General features: G+C 38.7%; 1 protein-coding gene across 1 annotated transcript in view; it reads left to right on the plus strand.

Moving 5' to 3' along the window:
• Positions 1–20,613, plus strand: part of Itga4 (integrin subunit alpha 4) — a 72,860-nt gene that overhangs the window by 46,168 nt on the left and 6,079 nt on the right. The window contains exons 18-25 of the mRNA XM_076928952.1: positions 10,750–10,900; positions 11,980–12,075; positions 12,669–12,748; positions 13,030–13,119; positions 15,117–15,207; positions 17,533–17,640; positions 18,429–18,554; positions 19,767–19,886. Coding sequence (XP_076785067.1) covers positions 10,750–10,900; positions 11,980–12,075; positions 12,669–12,748; positions 13,030–13,119; positions 15,117–15,207; positions 17,533–17,640; positions 18,429–18,554; positions 19,767–19,886 — 862 coding nt within the window. The remainder of the gene's footprint in view (positions 1–10,749; positions 10,901–11,979; positions 12,076–12,668; positions 12,749–13,029; positions 13,120–15,116; positions 15,208–17,532; positions 17,641–18,428; positions 18,555–19,766; positions 19,887–20,613) is intronic.

Raw genomic sequence — 20,613 nt, forward strand, 5'->3', positions numbered from 1 at the left:
CAATTCAAACTGATATGCAAAATAATATATTTTGACACATTTGTGAAAGAATAAATTAACTTGTTCTAAATTGATAGCATGATAAACAGAATAAGAAGAAAATACAGTGTGCTTAGAATAGAATCTGGCACGTAGCAAGAACTGAGTAAATAAGGATGTCCACTGTTACTTTATAATGGAAAAGAAACCATTGTAATTACATATCATATAGAGGTTCCCTATATTCAAATTGCCTGCACATCTATGGACAATGAGGAATGAAAAAAGGATAAGGATACAGAGTGACCAGGAGTGGAAATGAGAAACTGTTTTAGAAGGTGGGACATAAGCTAACCATGCAACCATCTAGTTAACACAAAGAAGAGCCATTTGGGAAAAGGGGGTGCCAATAGAGAAAATGCCTCCACCAGACTGTCCTATAGGCAAGCCTATGGTGCATTTTCTTCTTTGAGTTGACTGAGTCACTTGAGAAGGCTTAGCTCACTGTGGACAAGTGTCATCCCTGGGCTGGCTGGCTGGCAGTCCTGGGTGCTATAAGAAAATAGGCTGAGCAAGTCACTTCTCCATAGCCTCTGCATAGTTCTTACCTCAAGGTTCTTGTCTTCAGTTTCTTAGATGATGAACTACAAGCTGTAAGAGAAAATAAATCCTTTCTTCCCAAGTTGATTTTTTATCACAGCAATAGGAACCTTACTTAAGAAAATGGAGCTTTGGTACACAGCTGCTTACTTGAAAATCACTCTCAATATCACATTTAAAATTTTCTCTACACATTCAAGACTCCTGAGATTGATTGCACAGGAATGAGAAGTGTAAATTTTACAGGATAAACAATGAGATAAATGACTCAAATATTGGGAGTTGTTTTATTCAAGGAGCTTAAAAACAGTGGAAATTCTTTTGGGAACGATGGAATAACAAATGGAGGATGTAAAGAGGTGGCATTAATGTTAACATGCTGTACCAAGATCAGATACAGCAATGATGGGAAGGGTCATGGAGTTTGCATCTAAAATGCAGAAGGAAAGAATGTCAGTGGGCACAAATGATGGCTTTTTACAATTCATCCAGTCATTCATCCATTCATTCATTCCTCCCTCCTTCCCTCCTTCCTTTCCTCCATACCTTTCTTGCATCTCTCTCTCTCTCTCTCTCTCTCTCTCTCTCTCTCTCTCTCTCTCTCTCTCTCTCTCTCTCTCTCTCTGCTTTTTTGTTTGTTTGTTTGAGACAAGATCTTTCTATGTAGGCCTGGCTGTCCTGGAATTCACTATGTTGCTCAGGCTGGCCTCAAATTCACAGAGATTTACCTGCCTCTCAAGTGCTGGAATTAAAAATGTGTGCCTAGCTTTTATATATTTCTGGAGTGTAACTTATTTAATCATGGAACCACATACAATGTGGGGGCCAGAAGCAGGGAAAGGATAAATCAGAGAGTACAACCTTTGGCTTACTTCCCAAAGGACACTTTAAAGTTCCTTCTTGAACTTAGCCTGAAGCATCTGGCAACCCCTCCCTTTGCCTCCTGCTGTTCTTTTCTGTCCTTGATGACATCCTGCCATGTTTCCTCTCCCACCCTCCCTCAGTGATACTCAGATAATCTCTACTTGCCACACAAGTCCAACCATTCACACTCAACCACTTTCCTGGGCTAACCTTGCTTACTACCACTTCTCCTACCTTTCCCACTACCTATGCCTAGGTCAGCATCTTTGTGCTTCAAACCCCATGTCTTGTTGCCTGGTCACCATGAGGAATATCACATAGACTGATTCTGATTAGTCATTGTTCAAAGTGCTGTAACAAAAGCTCCAGTGTGACTGTTAAATGTGGAACAAGGGATTGAGTAGGGAAGAGTAGAAAACTTGATGTACAACATTGAATGTCTTGCTGGGGAAGAGCATGAATTCTCCTTAGTCAGGCAATGCCAGCGTAGTCACGGGCATCTACAGTGTAGGGTCAAGGAGCCCTCCTTAAACTGGTAAAAGAACTTTGTGCTTACAATTTTTTTATTATATATTTTCTTTTATTTACATTTCAAATGTTATCCCCTTTTGTTTGCTTATAAATAATTCAACTGGCTCACTCAGGTAATTAAGGACCTGCTTTGAACATCAGAGCATAGTGTGACTTTGTGAGTCTATTTAAGAACATACAATTTTCCATTTGAGTATTTGTGTTCTAAGACATGTAGGTTTGGGATATATCAAGAGACTTTGATAAAAAGTAATAGTGCCAGTGTGTTTGTAGAGAGGGAGATTTTCTAAACCATAGATGAGGTATTTCTATGTGCTTGAACTGGGCTCTCTGTATCTTCCTGGGCCTCTTTCATTACAAATCTTCTTTCTCATGAGAAATGTGATTTCAAAGCTTATGTGAAAATATAATTAAGAATGTTTTCAGCTTATCCAAATAAAATATGAAATCACATTCTAGTTTCTTGCAAAAAAATTTGTCTACTTAGAATTTTCAATCAAAAGCATTTTCCAATAAAAAAAAAATCAAGTCTATAATTTTAAACAGTATCTGGCCAAGTGTACAGTGGTGGTGTTTCTTAGTATATGGTCTTGAGTCATGTCCAGGAAAATACCCCACAGTGTCTATTGGAAATGTATATCCTAAGACCCCAGAAACGTCTCATTGATACCCATGAGATTTAAGAAAGAAGCCTTCACTATGAACAGACTATAAATTGACTTTTTAAAATTGATTGAGAATTCATACATGCATGTAATGTGTTTTGATTATGAACACCCTCCTCCGACTCCTTCTTACCCTACTACTATCCCTTTCAAATTTCTTCCAAATTTCACGTGTTTTATTCTTTACTTCTTTAAACCCATGTAGTATACTTTGTGTAAGCAGTGTGTGCTTAGGTATAACCTCACCTACTGGAACTCGGGCATCTCCTCGGGGGCCACATGACTGAATAAAGCGCATCCTCCCTCTCCTAGCAGTCATTTATTTTCCCAAGAGCTCCTCAGCTAGGGACAGGACTTTGTGAGCCCATTATCCCCACCTAGTCTAGGACTTTTGTCTGTCTTGCTCTTGTGCTTGTAGTCATAGCTGCAGCCAGATCATATGTGCAATTGCTTTGTTGTGTACAGAAAACACTGTTCTGCTGTAGTTCTCTATTCCCTCTGGTTCTTAAAGTGTTTCTGAAGTATCTCTAAGTCTTGGAAGAAGATAGTGTGATACAGAGGTCTCATTTAGGACTGAGCAGATTGCCATATATTATTTTCTGTAGGTTGACCAGTTATGAGTTTCTGTGTTCACCATAATCTACTACATAAAAGCATCTCTGAGGAAGGTCAAGAGATGTTCTGATCTATGGGTATAAGGATTTGTTTTTTGAGAATTTGTTAAATACTTGGTCCACTTAGCAGAATAATAGTAATAGGCTCTTCCCTAGGTCTTAGGATACACTTGGATCTTGGGTTATTGGCCCCAGTCCCAGACTTAGGTTCCATATTATAAAGTGGGCCATATATCAAATCAGAAGATAGTTGGTTACTCCCATAACACCTGTGTCACTGTTGGCATCTTTGGGCACGTCTTGCCAATACTGTAGCATACAAGGATCACAGATGAGTAAGTTTGATGATTGCTTTTCTCCTTAGTAGAATCCATAGCGACTTCTATCACTGTGAAATCTAGCCAATAAAGATGAAGATTGCAGGTCAGTATCAGCATATTTCTCCACATTCTATACCTCTAGTATGTGATGTCATTAGCAATAGAGTATTACCATCACATTCTGGTTGGTGAGCCAGAGTAAAGGCGATACCCTGTAATGTTTTAGGGTTTAGGGAACCCTACTGATTATTAACTCCAGAAACAATAGCCTATTTCTGTCAGTGTGGATTTTTATTTGCTACTCTCTGGTATGTGTGCAAGAGAAATTGCCTCCTCATTATGGGATAACTCCATTTAAACCCTGATTCATATTCTCTCTCTCTCTCTCTCTCTCTCTCTCTCTCTGTCTCTCTCTCTGTCTCTTTCTCTCTCTCTCTCTCTCTCTCTCTCTCTCTCTCTCTCTCTCTCTCTCTCTCTCGGTAATTTCTACAGTAGTGGGTTTCCATTTGGCCTTTCAATGTTTTTTTAGTGCTATCCCTCCTGTACCTTTTCCTCTTATCCCCGCCTTATTTAATTCTTCATGCTCCACTATTTTCTACAAGATTTTATTACTCTGAAACCAGGAGAGCAATGCAGTGGTGAAGACTTTCACATGGGAGGTCAAGCTGATCAGGTTCAACTTTCCTCAACTCTTACATCTACCATTTTACCCAAAAGGTAGTCTTAAAAGAAGCCTATGAGCCTCCTCTTTCCTTGTTATAAAAGTAGTAGAAATTATGACTTCTCTATTGTATTTTTCTTATTTTTTAAAATGCACTTAATACAACTGATTAGCTCAAAGCCTGACATTTTTGAGGGTTCAGTGAAAGGTGTTACTATTTTTAGAATCATGTACATTCCAGTGTAAAGCAGTAGGCACCAGTCTCCTTGCATCATTTTGGAAAGTTACAAACTATTTCTATGAGGCTAATGATAACTTATTTGAGGGATGTGCAAATGAGACCTCATCTAATTAAGTTTTCAGAGCCACAGTGAAAGCTTTCTGACTGTGTTTTGAGTAAGTTATTCTGTGTCAGACAAAAATACAACATCTCTGCATGTAGGTGTCTTCTCTCCTTCCTCAGTAACAGTCTGCAAACTGGGGCCATATGTTGTATGCCTTCTTCTGGCTGTAACTCTGCTGGCACTAATGGTATTATGTGTCCCAGATCTAGAAGCTTGTTTTATGTAAATGTATTTACTCCGTAAGGAACATGAATTTCTGATGCCCGCAATAATAAACCACTCAGGTTTGACAAGCAGTGTTGATTCACATTCCCTCCTGGTTCCATTACACTGTGGCCTCCTCCTATGTGTCCAAATTCCTGGGACACTGAACCAACCTTAAGTTCCCACAGAAAAATAGCAGTAAGCAGACATGTTATCACAATCACAAAAATAATAAGTATTTGGTAACAAGAAGAATTCTACAGTCAGACCTTTCATATAAGTCAGCAAACAAATGACCTTACTCTCCTATGCTTCATGTTTCTAGAATAAGTGATTAACCTTTCCTCCAACTGCTTTCATAACAGTTAGGACTACTTTTAACTTCATATAACAAGAATATTTGACTAATCCTGACTTACAAAAATATATGTGGCATAATATCTGCAAGGAGATGATAGTTGCAGGTCTGTTATATAGCCAGGGAGTCTGCATAGGTGGTTGTCTTTTATGTTCTTTTGCCTTTTTATTTATGATTATAATATTTTAATGCTAACATTCCCATAAAGGAAATGGATGCAAGAACAAGAGTGTTTGTTTGCTTTGTTTTCTTTCTTCTGAAAACTTTTCAGAAAAAGTAGCCCTTTTTATGCTTACTCTAACTTGACATTCCCCCTGAGTCTGTCACCGTGCAGGGAGAATGGAGTCCTTGTGGTCATGTTAGATTATCAGGCTTCATTTCTCAAAGAGGAACTAAATGCTCATCTTCTTCAGTATCAAAGGATGCTGCCCACTGCCTGAATAATCTGAGGTTCTGTTAGCATCAAGTGGGAAACAAGTGATGAGTAGACAGTAAGTTGTGAGTGGTACCTGGCACCATGGTTTTCACTCCTCAACAGGCTAATCTGATACAATTGTCCTTTTTTTTTTTTTTTTTTTTTTTTTTTTTAAATAAAAGCCTCACTGACTTTCCCAAGCTTGGGAAGAAGGAAGCACATGCCCAGCATGCTAATCCAAGTTCCTTTTCAACTTTCCCCTTGAACTTTTATTCACCAAAGTCAGAGAACCGGTCTATCCTAGCTGACAAGAATCCTTCAGTGTTTTATTTTCCCTACAATAATAATAAAGAAAAAGAAAGAGGATAGAATTCAATTTTGGACTGGAGGCCACTTGTTAAAGGCTACGCTTTTGCCAAATAAATCTACTGTGTGTCTTTAAGCATTAAACTGTGCTGACCATTCACATTGTATTTTGCTCTGGCATTCCCCCCCCCTTTTTTCCTTCCTTCCTTCCTTCCTTCCTTCCTTCCTTCCTTCCTTTCTTCCTTCCTTTCTTCCTTTTTTTTTTGTCCTTACCATTCTGATCAAAAGTAAGTAAGCTTCAGAGACCAAATTGATTGTACCAAGATAGAATATATTGACAATACCAAGGTTTTGTGAACATCTTGTCAAATCCAGTCATGTTCACTGAGAGAAAATGTAGAGCCTGGTGTTACAGCTTTCACATTTCCTCTTTTACTTATTAAGTTATAGTTCCATGTGTGCACAGTACCTGGGTCTGTGTCAGTTATGTGGACTCTAAGCAGCTTTGTAAATTTCAAGCCTGAATTATGCATGTTTTAATGAAGAATGAACTGTGAGTCCCAGGGAAGATGCTGGTTCAGTTATGCCACCAGTCCAGATGTGCAGCTGGCTCCCCTTCATGGTGTGTAGGATGCCGACTGGTGTCTTTCCAATGACTTCTCGTTAAAGAAGATCTATAGGAAGGTGTGCTTTTAAGAAGTGTAGAACTGGGATTGTGGTAATCATGCAAAATAACTTAAAATGGAAACTAAACCAGGAGCCTTGCTGACAACAGGAGCCCGGTGCCACTCTGATCGGCTGCTGTCTCAAAAGCTGGCTGTGGATCCCACGATTTCACCTTCTGTTGCCTGTCGAAGTGCCAACTTCTCTCCCAAAGGTGTTCAGTGACTAATGCTTTGGTTCCAAGCCAGAATATTTTATAAACGTCTATTTCTAGGCAGCTCTTATACAAGTCTTAATTAAACTTTAATGTCAAGCTGAAGTTTACTTTTAGAGAACCTTGAAAGTCCCTTTGGTCGTAACTGGATGGTAGAATGGTAGGGAAAAGGCAGTGTGGCTCTCTTCTCACTGTTTAACAGGCACTGCCAAGGAGAAGCATGCTAAGTCCAAAGGCTCACAATATGAGCAAACTACATTACCTCCTTCATCCTGGGGTAGCTCATGACGACTCAGACAAGTATTTCCAAGATGAGGTGATAGCCAGGGCTGAGAATGAGTGCTTTGTTATTTATTACATGTTCATTGTGCAGCTTCTTAAATCCAAGGCTCAGAAAGGAAAATTGCTTCACATAGGGTATCCTTTATTTCTCTCTCTTCTTTTCTACAGGGTGCTACAGGGGAGGTTAAAGGCTTGGGGCTGGATTACTTTCTCTACTTCTACATGGATTCTAAGGGAAAAGCCTGTAGCTTCTGCCAGCTGAGATAAAGGACCCTCTGTTGAACTCAGAATGGATCCAGGCATGTTGATGCATACCTATACTCACAGCTCACCAGAGCATGGGATGAGATCATAAGTTCAAGGCCAGCCTGGCCTACGTATAGGATGACTCTCTTCCACAAAAAAAACCAGTACAACACAAAACAAAAACCAACAGCAAAGATAATGGATTTTAGATGTCTAGTTATTGATTTGAAAGTTTTCATCAGTCATATAGGCTTTATAGCAGGAGCTAGCCAAATGGTTTTTATAAGAAGACAGTAATAGTTTAAATTTCTTGAGAAAATGCACTCAGTCCTAGTTGCTTGTCTGTTCCATTGTAGTGTAAAAGTGAGTATGGGTGGACTCAGTAAAACTTCACTTACAAAAACAAAGGAATGATTTACCTTTAGGTTAGAGACTCCAGATGCCAACTCTGTTGACCTGCTTGCTTTTCACGTGGCTTTCCCTTAGTATGGCTTTCCTTTTCTAGGTTAAAAACACTTTTGTATAGTACATTTTGTTATTTACTCTGTATAATTTAGTTTACCAAACAAGGATTCAGAGATTTTAAGGAGTTACTTTCTGAATAAGGGGGAAAAAATCCTTGTTTGTTTGTTTGTTTGGGTTTTTTTTTTTTTTTTGATTTTTTTTTTTTGAGATAAACATAGATACAGGAAAGAAAACTAAGAGCAATGGGAAGGGATAACACAGAGAACAACTACATGTATGTATTCAACACAAGACTACTATAGATCTACATGGTTAAATTGCTGAAACCCTGCTTGCCACTGAGTGGGCAAATGAGGCAAGTGACTACTATGGTGGAGCACAAACATAAGTGACACGCAGTTTGCAAACACGGATTTGAACTAATTTTACAACATTTTAAGTAAAAGAAACTACATTCAAAATCACAGCTACCGAGGATTGCATCTAATCCCATTTGTATGAGATACACAACTGGGTAGACCTCAAGTCTAGGTTTCAAAAGTTAGTGGTCTTTTAGGAAGGCTCCCATTGTATTGTCTACGTGCATAGTGTCTTTTCTTGGTTTGTACGCCAGCTTCCTACACGTATTCAGTTTATCACAGTTAATGAGTTGCATCTTAGGTTGTTGGCTTACTTCTATACAAATAGCTTTGATATGGGAAAAGATTGGAATAACAGGAGCAAAATCTTCAAGTAGTAAGTCCAGTTTCTTAGAAATGTACTTAGGGTTTTAAATGAAGAAAAAGGGCTCTAAGCTACAACTTTGTTTATCCGCTCTGAGGTTCAGAAGAATTAATAATTTTGGAAAGTAACTCCCCTTCTACTATTGATTTTTGCCTTAGTTAATAGCATCATTAATGTGGTCATTTCAGAAGCTCTGCCACTGCTAACATATTTGGATGTGGACCAGGATGGAAATCACATGACTTCATAGTGTTGGACACTGAGTTTCTTAATGAGCCATTTGAAATGTTTGTATCATTCAGAACAGGCAAGCATGTTCTCTAGCTGCAATTTTACAGAATATATATTGAAGATTTCATAAGCCTTTAAAAGCAAATAGTGTATCCAATAATATTTTAGGGGCATTTTACTTGCCTCTTGAATCCTAGCCATTTTCATCTGATATTCACTTTAAAAAACACACAGTAACTTTATTTGTTGGCTCTTTAAAAACTCTGATATCTATAGTTCAGCCTCTTCCTTCCATGAATATTTAGACTAGTGGTGAGAGACAGCTGTGATTTGACATTGTAAAATGTGCTTCTCCGTGTTTCCTGAGAGTTAGTGCTCTTTAAGCTGAGTCTTAAGAGCAAGTACAAGTTATGCTGGTGCATAACCAGAAGATGCTTGGGTTGAGGGGCGAGCTTGAAGGGAGTCCTAAAGTATCTTGTGTTTGTCAGCTGTTTGAATGTAGATGCAGCTAAAACAAAGGGATGCCCTGTACAATGAGTGGTGAAACAAGGGTGGGTCCTTGAATGTCTCAGTGTCATGCTGAGACGTGGGGACTCTGCTGTCACAGTCACTGCCATGGGTATTGCCTACTTGGTGCTGTTGGCACAGTGAGAGGAGAGACTGAATGTAAAACAGAAATCAGAGGCATAGTTCATGTAGATCCCAAAATAGTCAGACTGTATTTTCAAGGAGATCTTGAAGAATAGCATATGAACAGAAAAGTAAAGAACAGCAATGTTCTTCCTACCCCTGGCAAAAGTAGGTCCTTGCTTCCTCTCCAAGGGCTTATTGTTTACAAGTTGTTTCTGATGTGTATCTAATAGCTTTTCACAGTTGTTTGGAAATGGGTCTTCTATCCTTTCTGTGAGGTGGGGAAATGCACTTTAACAATATGCTCGTGATAAAGCAACATAGTGGCTGACTCACTGCCTGGGACCCTCAGTTTTGCACAGTGATCACCCATTCCCAAGCATTACTTTCAATCAGAGATGTTTACGTGCTCTTAAGTATCCTTTTGCACATCCTGTTGTTAGACTGTCTCCACCTGGTTCCTTTGGCATACATCCTTCTCCAGTTTGAATTAATTAATCCTTTTCCCCCCTAATTTTGGAATTACTAGATGACTGTGGGGAAAACTTAGAAAATCAAAACATACTGTAGCTGGAAGTTATGATATATTGTTTGTTTGTTTGTTTGTTTGTTTGTTTGTTTTTCCTGCCTGGAGAAGATGACACTGTGCTCTACAGAGATGAGCACTTGGATCAAAGGTTTAGAATATTCTAGCTTTGTACCTTAGAGCATCTTCATCATGCTCCAAGTTGTTCTTCATATTCTAGGGATTTCATGGGATGCGCTTGAGCTAAAACTTCACCGAAGAGTAATTTTACCGTTATTACAGGTTGGGTTGCCAAGGCCTACGCAAGCTAATTGAAATTTCATCCCCAAAGGCTAGAGGCTTTCTTAAGACCTGTATTCATGTGTGCTGATTTCAAGTGACTTTTCATAAGGACGTTGAAACATTTCTGCAATTTAGCCTTGAACTTGAACTAGGTCTTGTCAGAGGCAACCTACTTCAGGAATTTAGTCTCCTTTAAACGAATCTCTGTGCCACCACCTGAAGGCCAGAGCAGTTCAATAGTTTGTTTTAACTAAAATCACCATGTGTTTTCACATTATTCTTTTCCTCAGTTTCCCTTTTAATCCTTTGGCTTGGGAAGCATCTAGTTCAATATCTTTTCAAAGACTAAATAAAAATCATACAAAATAATGAGGAAAATGCAAGTTAAACAAGAGGGTATTAAAACAAAAGATTATTTTAAATAACCAATTAAAAATCAAACAAATAACAGTATCAAACATTTATTTGGGAGAAGCTGGTTGGACATGTCTGAAATATGAGAAATTGAAGCTTTAACTTTGTTTGAGTGAGATCATCCCGTGGTTGTTTTTCTAAGTTAATAGTTTATATTCATGACTATTTTCTATGTGGATGGAGAATTTTTACTTCCATTACTTAATTTTTAGGCCGTATGAAAATAAAACCTATCTTGCTGTTGGGAGCATGAAGACCATAATGCTAAGTGTGTCCTTGTTCAATGCTGGAGATGACGCTTATGGAACTACTCTGAATGTCCACCTCCCCACAGGCCTTTATTTCATTAAGATCTTAGACCTGGTAAGTGCTAGAAACCACAGTGGTAGAATGTACTCAAATGTAAAAACAAATGCAGATGCGATAGTTACTTCACTCATGTAGTGTAGACAACTCAAGGTTTCCTCTTAATGTTTAGACATCATTCAGTCTCCAGTTACTTTGAGATGTTCTTCCTGCCCTTGCTCTGAGATACAAGGGCTCTAAGTGGAAAGGTGTCTGCTTCCTTGCTTCCTTCTAGTGTTAGGAGAGGATTTCTTGGGCACCACAAATTCTTCTCTGCCACATGCTTTTTAAGCTGCTGCTGCTGCTGCTTATCTTGGAACAATAGTCCTCCTCCATGTTAAGTACCCAGAATTTCTGCACCACACTTTAAGCCAAGGTTCTCAGTCCTTCTGAACTAGCCAGTACTTCTGAACTATCAGCCTTTCTCAATCTTGAAATCCTGCTTTCAAGCCAGATCCTGGAGTAGACATGAATCTTATGCATGCGTACGTGGGACTCATTATTAAATTATTGACACTTCAGTGAGTTTTTAGAAGGGTTGAGTCACAAATAGAAAAGCCCCCAGAACGTTTGCCTTGAGATCTCACTATCTTCTAGCCAGCCAACCCCAGAAGCCTTTTAAAAGTTGACATTTACCCCTTCCTCTAGATCACCAAGAAGCTATTTCAAAAGGGGGAGGATAAATTCTATGGACTCAAAGACTATTCTTTAGTATATTTCTACTACGATTTGCACTTGCTACAGTTAAATACTTTAAACACATTTCAAATATATTAGAGATAAGGAAATAGGGACTGTGTGTCTATTTTTGCTCCCTGATGTTTCAAAGATTTCCCTCTTAGACAAAGAAGGAAACATGGGGGTTCATGTCCAGGAGCTGTTCTATAGAGCGCTGTTTTGTATTGCCTATGTATAAATGTTTCTACCACTTACTATAATTCTAAATGTTATGCCCAAGCTAAGCAGAAAATGGTTTCTTAAGAATAATATGTCTACAATGATTGCCTTTTAAAAAAAACTATCCTCAAACATATTTTTTATCAATGTCTAATTCTCCCCACACTAATTGTTTTATCTTATTTTGTGTTTTCCTGTAGGAAGAGAAGCAAATAAACTGCGAAGTGACAGAAAGCTCAGGGATAGTGAAGCTTGCTTGCAGCCTCGGTTACATATATGTGGATCGTCTCTCAAGGGTGAGTATCTAGCGTTTTCATTTGCTAATTGGGATGTGCTTTTCTGCCTTTATGCCGCATTAAAAAATGGTTTTTTGAACTTAGTCATGAAGCTAAGTGAGACCATCTTGTCCTGGAGTCTGAGCTCTGAATTTACATTCTTGGCAGGGTTCATTGTTCAGGGTGGGGGCAGGGGGTTCTGGGGGTGAGCAGAGAACCTGTTTGTGTCAAGGCAGGAAAATAAATGTGTCAATCAGAATTTGTTTTGCCTGCTTACTCTTTCCCAACACCCCCACCCCCACCCCAGGTGGCCCTGTCTGCCAGGCATGTTACCTCTGCTGCACAAAAAGGTGTTCTTGGCAAGTGTCCTCACCAAATTGTTAAAGCATCTCTAATGGTGTCCGTCTGGACCTGCCAGTCTTTACATTCAGAGAAGGCTTTGTTGCTGAAAGTGATGCACTAAAACGCTCACACCTTAAACCCAGACAGTTTCTGCGTGATGTAGAACTTCTGCCATATCTAGAATATTCCACTGTTTTCTTAAGAAATAAAAAAAAAAGAACTAAAAAATGTATTTCAGATTAAAAACCGGCTCTTTCCTCTCTGCTTTCCAGATAGATATTAGCTTTCTCCTGGACGTGAGCTCACTCAGCAGGGCAGATGAGGACCTCAGCATCAGCGTGCATGCCTCCTGGTATGGTTCAGTGTGCAAGAAGCAACTGTCACAAAGGACCTGCTCCATTCTGGCGATGGCTTAAAGGGATCCATAGTGCTGTGTTCTAATAATTTTCTATAAATCACAACAGTATAAATAATGAGAGCAATTTCTACCAACCCTGCCCAATACAGTGTATCACGGCCACTTCTTTTTCTATTCCTATTTCTCTGCAGCGCTACTGAATAGCGCTCTATTAAGTCTTCATAGTAGATGCTCTCTGATGCTGGGTTTTCATTGGGCTCTCTATGTTTCTACAGTGAAAATGAGGGTGAATTGGACCAAGTGAAGGACAACAGAGTGACCTTATCGATACCTCTAAGGTATGAGGTTATGCTGACTGTTCACGGGTAAGTCACAGAGGGATTAGAGACGATTTTCTCTACTGTTGGTTTTTTTTTTCTTATATTAATGAAAGAAGACTGTTTGAACATGTTTAAGTGGAAAGGATACTGTGTCCCTGTGATTACAGCTGAGTGCAGCAGCTTGATTGGTGATTCATTATTTTAATCCACTCTGTAATCTGCTCTGATGCTACATCAAACTCATGGCCAGCTGCTGGAGATTTTGTACTGGAAAAGCCCCAACATGCTTTCAATAGGCTATGGTCATCCTTCAGCTTGCAACACGAGGCTCACAAGGGGCAGAGAGTTATGTAGTTTGCAGCTTGCCGCGTGGGGCTCAGTGGCTATAGTAAGGAGACTCACAAAAGACTGTGCACTTGGCTGAACTGCTGCTCTGCAGAACCCACGTCTAACTGTGTAGCAAGTGACTGAAGACATGAGAGAGCTTTCTCTCTTGAACTCTGAGAATGCGCTGCAGTAAGAATTCTGGGGACAGCTCGATGGTTTCCTTGTGGTTTTAGGAATTTCTGAGTGGATCCTTCTATGATTCAAAATGTGTAGATAGAGACTGAAAAGGGGGAATGACAAAATCTCTAAGCACTCCACTGGCTTTAAGCTTGTGCTTTAGACAGTTTTTGTTGTTTCTCTCTGTGTGGTCCAGACTGGCCTGCAACTTGTGTAGATCAGAAGGATGTTCTTGAGCTTTTGGTGATCATCCTGGCTCTCCACCTTGAGTGTTAGGTTTATATCCATGTACCACCATGCCCAATAATCATTACATCACTGTTTCATGCAATATATTTTCATCATATTCCTAATTCCTCCCACATCCATTCTACTTCCTTCAATTTCTCCAAATTCATGTCATCTTTAGATAAAATAACCCACAAATTCCATATGATGCTCACATACTCCTGAGTATGGTGCCATCCACTGAAGTGTTTTCATAGCCCACCCCCACATACACACATAAAGAATACCGACTTTCCCTCCTCCAGAAAGGCTTAACTAGCCACAGCATGTTGGTTAGGGGAGGGCACTCATGAGCCCCGTCCACTTTATACTAGATACATGCACACATTTTTAACACAGTAGAAGATAAGAATTACAGAACAAAATGGATAAATGAACATTATGTATTGCTAGAAATATAATGTATCCCTTCATCATGTTAATCATCTATGAAGAAGACATCCAACTGCATTTAAATGTCAGTTTCTGTAACTGATAGAATTGAATAACAGTTGTATGAAGGAGAGAGAGAGTGGTTCTTCTCAGAGAATCAGGCCCTGAGAGTCAATGGTGAAGCAAATCAAAGCTGATTGGTGTTTCCTAGCATTGAGTATACACCCTGTTTCTCCATTTTCACACGATGAGCATCTCTGTTTTCCCTGTTAGTATTTGGGACAAAGATAACAAGCATTAAACTGTACACATGTATGTTGCTGGATTATCTCTAATACTTTTTCTGCCTCCTAAATCCCTAATTGGAAATTATCTCTTATTAGCAGTTGAATATGAGTGACTTGTGGAACAGAGACTTCCTCTGAACTGCATGCATTTTCTTGGTGCTTGCTGCTCTGTACATTTGTCTAATTGCAGGACTTTTACAGAAGAGTTGAAAAACTTAGGTCCTAGCAAACACTAGCCTGTATTAGTCAGTGGTTGGCTTGTTGACCTGGCTTTTGCACTCCAGCAGCCATCAGTAAATAGTTAACAGTTTAGGTTGAGTTACCACACCTCTGCAACAAAGTGAAGGTCAAAAAAGTGCAAATGGCAACCAGCCAGCAGGTGTGCAGAAGGCAGGCAAGTACATGTATTGGCTAGAATAGGTGCGGCCAACTGGCCTTCCTGTTACATCAGTTGTTAGAGCTTTTATCTGACCAAGAAATCAAAAGGATTCCATGTTATCTTGTAAATGTGCTGCACTCCACTTCTAAAGAAGGACTGGATAGTCCCTCATCCAAACGGCAGGACACTGAAGTTGCCCTTGTTCCCATCAGGTCTGTGAACCCAACTTCATTTGTGTATGGATCCAGTGACGAAAACGAGCCAGAAACGTGCATGGCAGAGAAGCTGAACCTCACCTTCTATGTAAGCAAAGCTGATTTTGTTGATGTTGGTAGTAGATGGGAATTCCTATCCCCACAGTGTCCCTCAGCCTCAGTGACCATGGATGGTTGCAGGGCTTCAATGCTGTGACTGGGCCCTTTCCTTTTAGGCTACTGTTGCTTTTCCCATTTCTCTTGTTCCAAACTTTCTAAGTAAGATATATGAGTACCTCAAACATGCAGAGTTTGGAAATGTCTTGACCATATTGGAGATGCATTCAAGGAGGATAAATCAAGGGAAAACATGGTTGGAGGTAATTCAGGAAATCTATAGTTGGTTCAAGGTCTTTAACAGGCCCAACATTACCAAGTCATGGAAGCATTTATCTTCCCTTGATTGAGGATCAACATACTTGGTTTGCCTTCTGAGCTTTAGGGTTAGGACAGATATTAATACTTCTTTATAAGGTTGGTATTAAATAATCTTTTTTAGTTCAAAAAGTACTATCCTCATATACAAGTACACTTATACATACCAATATAAAACTCATTTTTGAAAATTTAGCTGTTAAGCAGAAATTTGGCTGTGTCACAGATGGTAAGAGGTAATGTTTACAAAAATATTTGCTTTAAGTAAAAGCACTGTCCAAACATTGAGTAGTATAGCAATGTATAGATTGCAGGTCTTGATTAAATAGTGAAAGTGCCAGAGCTCCCTTACTAGGGCAAGGCTATCCAATATGGCTGGTAAGAAAGGCAAACCAGGCACAGACTGGAAGAGCTACAGTAAGACTGGGATTATGTCAAGTTCATTGCAAGCAATTCAATTTTTTTATACATTTTTAAAAATACCTTTACTATATGGAATATAATGGTGATTTCCAGGATCAATGCTATGGCAGTTGCCAGGATACAGTGATGTTTACAAGCTATCCTGAGTACACAAGAGTAATGTCTAAGATCAATTGTCCTGTCAAGTTATAAGGAACACAGAGAAACCCAGATGGCTTGAACACTTTAAGGCCTGAGGCAGTGCCTCTGTTTCTCAGGAACGGAAGGGCACACGGTGCCCTAGGAACCAGAGACTTAACCTGAAAAATCTATGATACATTTCTCTTAAGGCATTTAGACCAGGCCAACAACATGATTTCCTGCAGAAGAGGAGATAATGCTTTCACGATGGACATTAGAAGCACTTCTAGTGCCTACCCAAGCAGCCAATTTCCAGGGCTTGTCCCAGATCTTTAAAAAAAAAATAATGGCCTTGAAATGAAATCCTATCAGATCTACATCGCCTAACATTTTTTGTTGTTTAGTTTTTGTTTGTTTGTTTTTGATTACTTTGTATTTCAACTGAAAACCTAAGAAATGACCATGAGAACTCAGTGAGTGTTTTGATAAACTAAGACAGAAACCAAGTCATACTGTAGTGTGGGCTATTCATTACTTTGCAATTACTACTTAAGTGTGTGTAATTGAAGTGTTATGGAGTCAAAGCAAAATGGAGACACTTGAAACTCAAACGTGTGTAGGGAGCCTGCTCAAAAACAGAGGGGTCCTTGGAGGTCTGCCCACTGTTGGGGATGAGAGACAGTACATAGTTGCTTGTCTGTAGTTCTGTGTTATGGTGATGTGTTCCTCTGTTCAAGCTGCTATAGCCCAGCAGCTCTCTCAGGCCCAGGGCCACTCTTGTTCACCCATGTCATCTGTATTCTGATGACTTCAGGTCTGTCTGTCATCCCTTTTCATCCCGGTTCTGTGGCGCACCTTTTTCATGACTTGTATCAGTTTTATAATTAATCTCCTGAACAGGAAGACTTTGTCTCAATCTTCCCTTTTCACAGATCTGAAATCCCCACATTTATGGAATGAAATACCATCACCTAGATGATCTTTGAGGGTTAATGACATGTTGTGTTTTCTTAAAGCCAAGTAATTTGTCATTTCCAAATTTTTAAACATTATAGCATCATAATTAACCTGATTAAAACTAGACTTATGGTCAACCTCACATTAAAGCCTTTAAATATATAATTTGAAATAAATATTTACCTCTCTTTGGTTTTGTGTTTTGAGACAGGGTCTCTTCTGTAGCTCAAGATGGCCTCAAACTTGTCATCTCTTATTTAAGACTAGTTTTGTGACAAAATACAGCCACAAAATTTAAAAAAAAAAACCTTAAAATAATGTGAATTAGAACTAATTAAACTAGAAAAAATATGACTGCAGCTATTCTGTCTGCTTTGCTGTGGATCTGCCAACTACACACCCTTCACTAGCTGGTGAATACTCGCCTCGAGGCTCAGTGGTTTCTGTGTTTGTAATTATGGGGGGAAAAGCTTTTAAAATTCTTTTCTTTCTTTTTCAGGTTATAAATACTGGCATTAGCATGGCTCCAAATGTTAGTGTGAAAATAACGGTACCAAATTCTTTTCTTCCTCAAAATGATAAGTTGTTCAACGTTTTGGATGTCCAGGTAACAGTCTGTCCCTCTGTCTGACCTATCCTACGTGTGTCTTAAATACTACCCTGTTGCGAAGCTGGAGAGTCCTGCTCATTCCCTTCACACTAAGTCCCAGAATTGCTCATGCTTTAACAGAGAGGACTTTGAATATTTTTTTCCTAAACTGTAGACCAGACGTGGCACCTGCATTGACATATACAATCAGAAAACCTGCTTTTTCCTTCTTTATTAACTATTTTCTATGACTTTCTTTGGGACATGAACCCACAGAAGTAATGTAGTTAGTAAAATACTCCATAAAGCTTAAAGTCAGTATGGCAAGAACAGAGAAGGAAGCCCTCTTTAAGGAAACATTTGAATCATTTCTTATGCTAGTATTTAGTGTCTTATGATGGTTTTGTTTGTTTTGTTTTACCTCTGAGTATCAAGAAACAGCAATCACAAAAAAAAGCCTATTAGAGTGAGTTTGGAATTTTTTTTGAAAATATACTTTGATTACAGATTTAGATGCTAGGGTGTATAATTGTAATATATTTTGTCTTGTGGTTTTTGTTGTTTTATGAAACCAAAGAAAATTTAAATTGAGGCTAATGTTTATCTGCCATTTTTCTTCCCAATTTCTGTAAAGTTGAACCATGTTGTCAAAGTAGGATCAGCAATAATTTAGTTAGGGTTTTGTTTGTGGGTTTGCCAGAGATTTTCTCATATTTTAGTAAAAATAATCAATTGAAACTTCTAAGATCGTTTTGTGTTAACGCTTTTCAAAAAGAGGTGATCTTTTTCTTGTTTTCTCTCTCTAGGCAACTACTGGGCAATGCTATTTTAAACACTATGCAAGAGAGTGTACATTCGCACAGCAAAAAGGCATAGCGGGGACCTTGACCGATATAGTCAAATTCCTATCAAAGACTGATAAGAGACTCCTGGTGAGTTTCCATTCTTCAGATGTGCATTTCTGCCTTCCTACAAAGAACCAAACCATTTAAAACTAAATTCAACAGGGGTTCGGGCTTCCAGGAGAGTGGTAAGGGCTATAAGCCTAGGTGGTATTCCCTCCAGTAAGGAATGCTGAGATGGCCCAGGTTAAGTGTGTTCTATAGGGTTTCATTACCTAGCAATTACCACTCATGTGCCACCCAGACATTATCCCAATGCCATCTTGACACCAAGTCACCCGAGCAGCCATATTTATAGCACAAGCTTCTCATTCTCCCAATTTAATGACTTTATGAGAGAAACTGGAGAAGTTGTGCAGAAAAAAAAAAAAAAAAAAAAAAAACCAGAGCACATAACTTGGGGAGGAGACTCTAATATGAGCATTATCCTTTTCATCATGTCCCAGAAGGTTCAGTTACTAAGAATGATGAAACACATGCTACACGTTGAACACACTGTAATTTATAAAACACGAATGTTTGTTGTACTGAAAGAAAGAAGATGTTTATAAAAAAAAAAGGACAGTTTTCTAAATACTACTAAGGATATTTAAAAATACTTCCTCACAGTCAGTTGTGTGAGTGTGTACAGGAAAGTAGGTTGCTGTATGCCTATAGAGGTCAGAGGACAACTCTTCTTACATCCTGTAAGGATTTGAACCCAGGTCCTCACATTTAGCAGCAAGTAATTTTACCTGCTGAAGAGCCATCTTGCTAGCACACTAAGGAGATTTTTAATCTATATAAAGTATGTTTTACATTTTAAAATTCATATATATACATATGCATACATATACACATACACATATACATTACGTATACATAATACATACATACATACATACATACATACATACATACATACATAATTTTGTGAGAGAATTCAGGCATGCTACAGTGCATGTGTGGTGCTGAGAAAGCAACCACAGGTGTCACCCCCCCATTAACTTGTTTGAGGCAGAACTTGTTTAACTTCTTTTGAGCCTGCTTCTCAAAAACTCTTTCTCTTTCTCCCATCTTGTAGTAGAAACAGTGGGATTATAAGAACATGCATTCTCCTTCAGCTTTCCATGGTTTGTAGGGATTCGAACACTTGTCCTCCTGATTGTGTCACAAGCATTGATGCACTGAACCATCCTCTTTAGCTGCTGATTTCTTAAATGTAAAAAATTTTAACACCAATGCTTTTACATTCTTTTCAAGTATTGCATGCAAGCTGATCAACACTGCTTAGACTTCTTATGCAATTTCGGGAAAATGGAAAGTGGGAAGGAAGCCAGCGTTCACATTCAGCTGGAAGGCAGGCCGTCCATTGTGGAAATGGTGAGTTTGAAACCATATAGATAGCTTTGTGGTGTGGATCTATAAAGCCAGTTATTTTTACTGGAAAATATGGATAGTATGGAAAAAAAGGATAGTATGGAAACATTCAAAAATTACATAGGTAAGATTACAGTTTGAAAATAAAAACCAAATCTCTTTTTTATTACATTGACTGGCAGAGATAAACTATAGTATCATTGGGTTTCATTCAGAAATCATGCAACTGTCTGTGAACTTAATTAAATAGAAGCTTACCGTCCTATCAGTTCACATAACCTTAAGTAACAGGTTCTCAATGGTTGTAATGCTGCAATCTATTGATACAGTTCCTTATGTTATGGTGGTAACTCCCAATCATAAAATTATTTCATTGCTACTTTATAAATATAATTTTGCTATTGTTGTAAACCATAGTACAAATATCTGATACGCAGGATAAACGATATGTGAAACCTAAAGAGGTCATGACCCACAAGTTGAGAACCACTGCCTTAAATCCTCCTTTAAAATATAATATTTAAAAACTAAAAGCAAGAAGTAAAATTAAAATCTGATTTCAGAGAAAACCAAACTGAAACATCAAACTGTATCAACTAAACCTGGGTTGTGGTGCCTCATGCCTGTTATCCCAGCATTCTGGAAGTAGAGACAGTAGGTCAGAAGTTTAAGATTATCAGAGCTATGTAGTGTGTGCTGCATGAGATTCAGTCTCAAAACAAAACAAACA

The sequence above is a fragment of the Arvicanthis niloticus genome, chromosome 2, assembly GCF_011762505.2.
Source record: "Arvicanthis niloticus isolate mArvNil1 chromosome 2, mArvNil1.pat.X, whole genome shotgun sequence".
Taxonomy (NCBI): Eukaryota; Metazoa; Chordata; class Mammalia; order Rodentia; family Muridae; genus Arvicanthis; species Arvicanthis niloticus.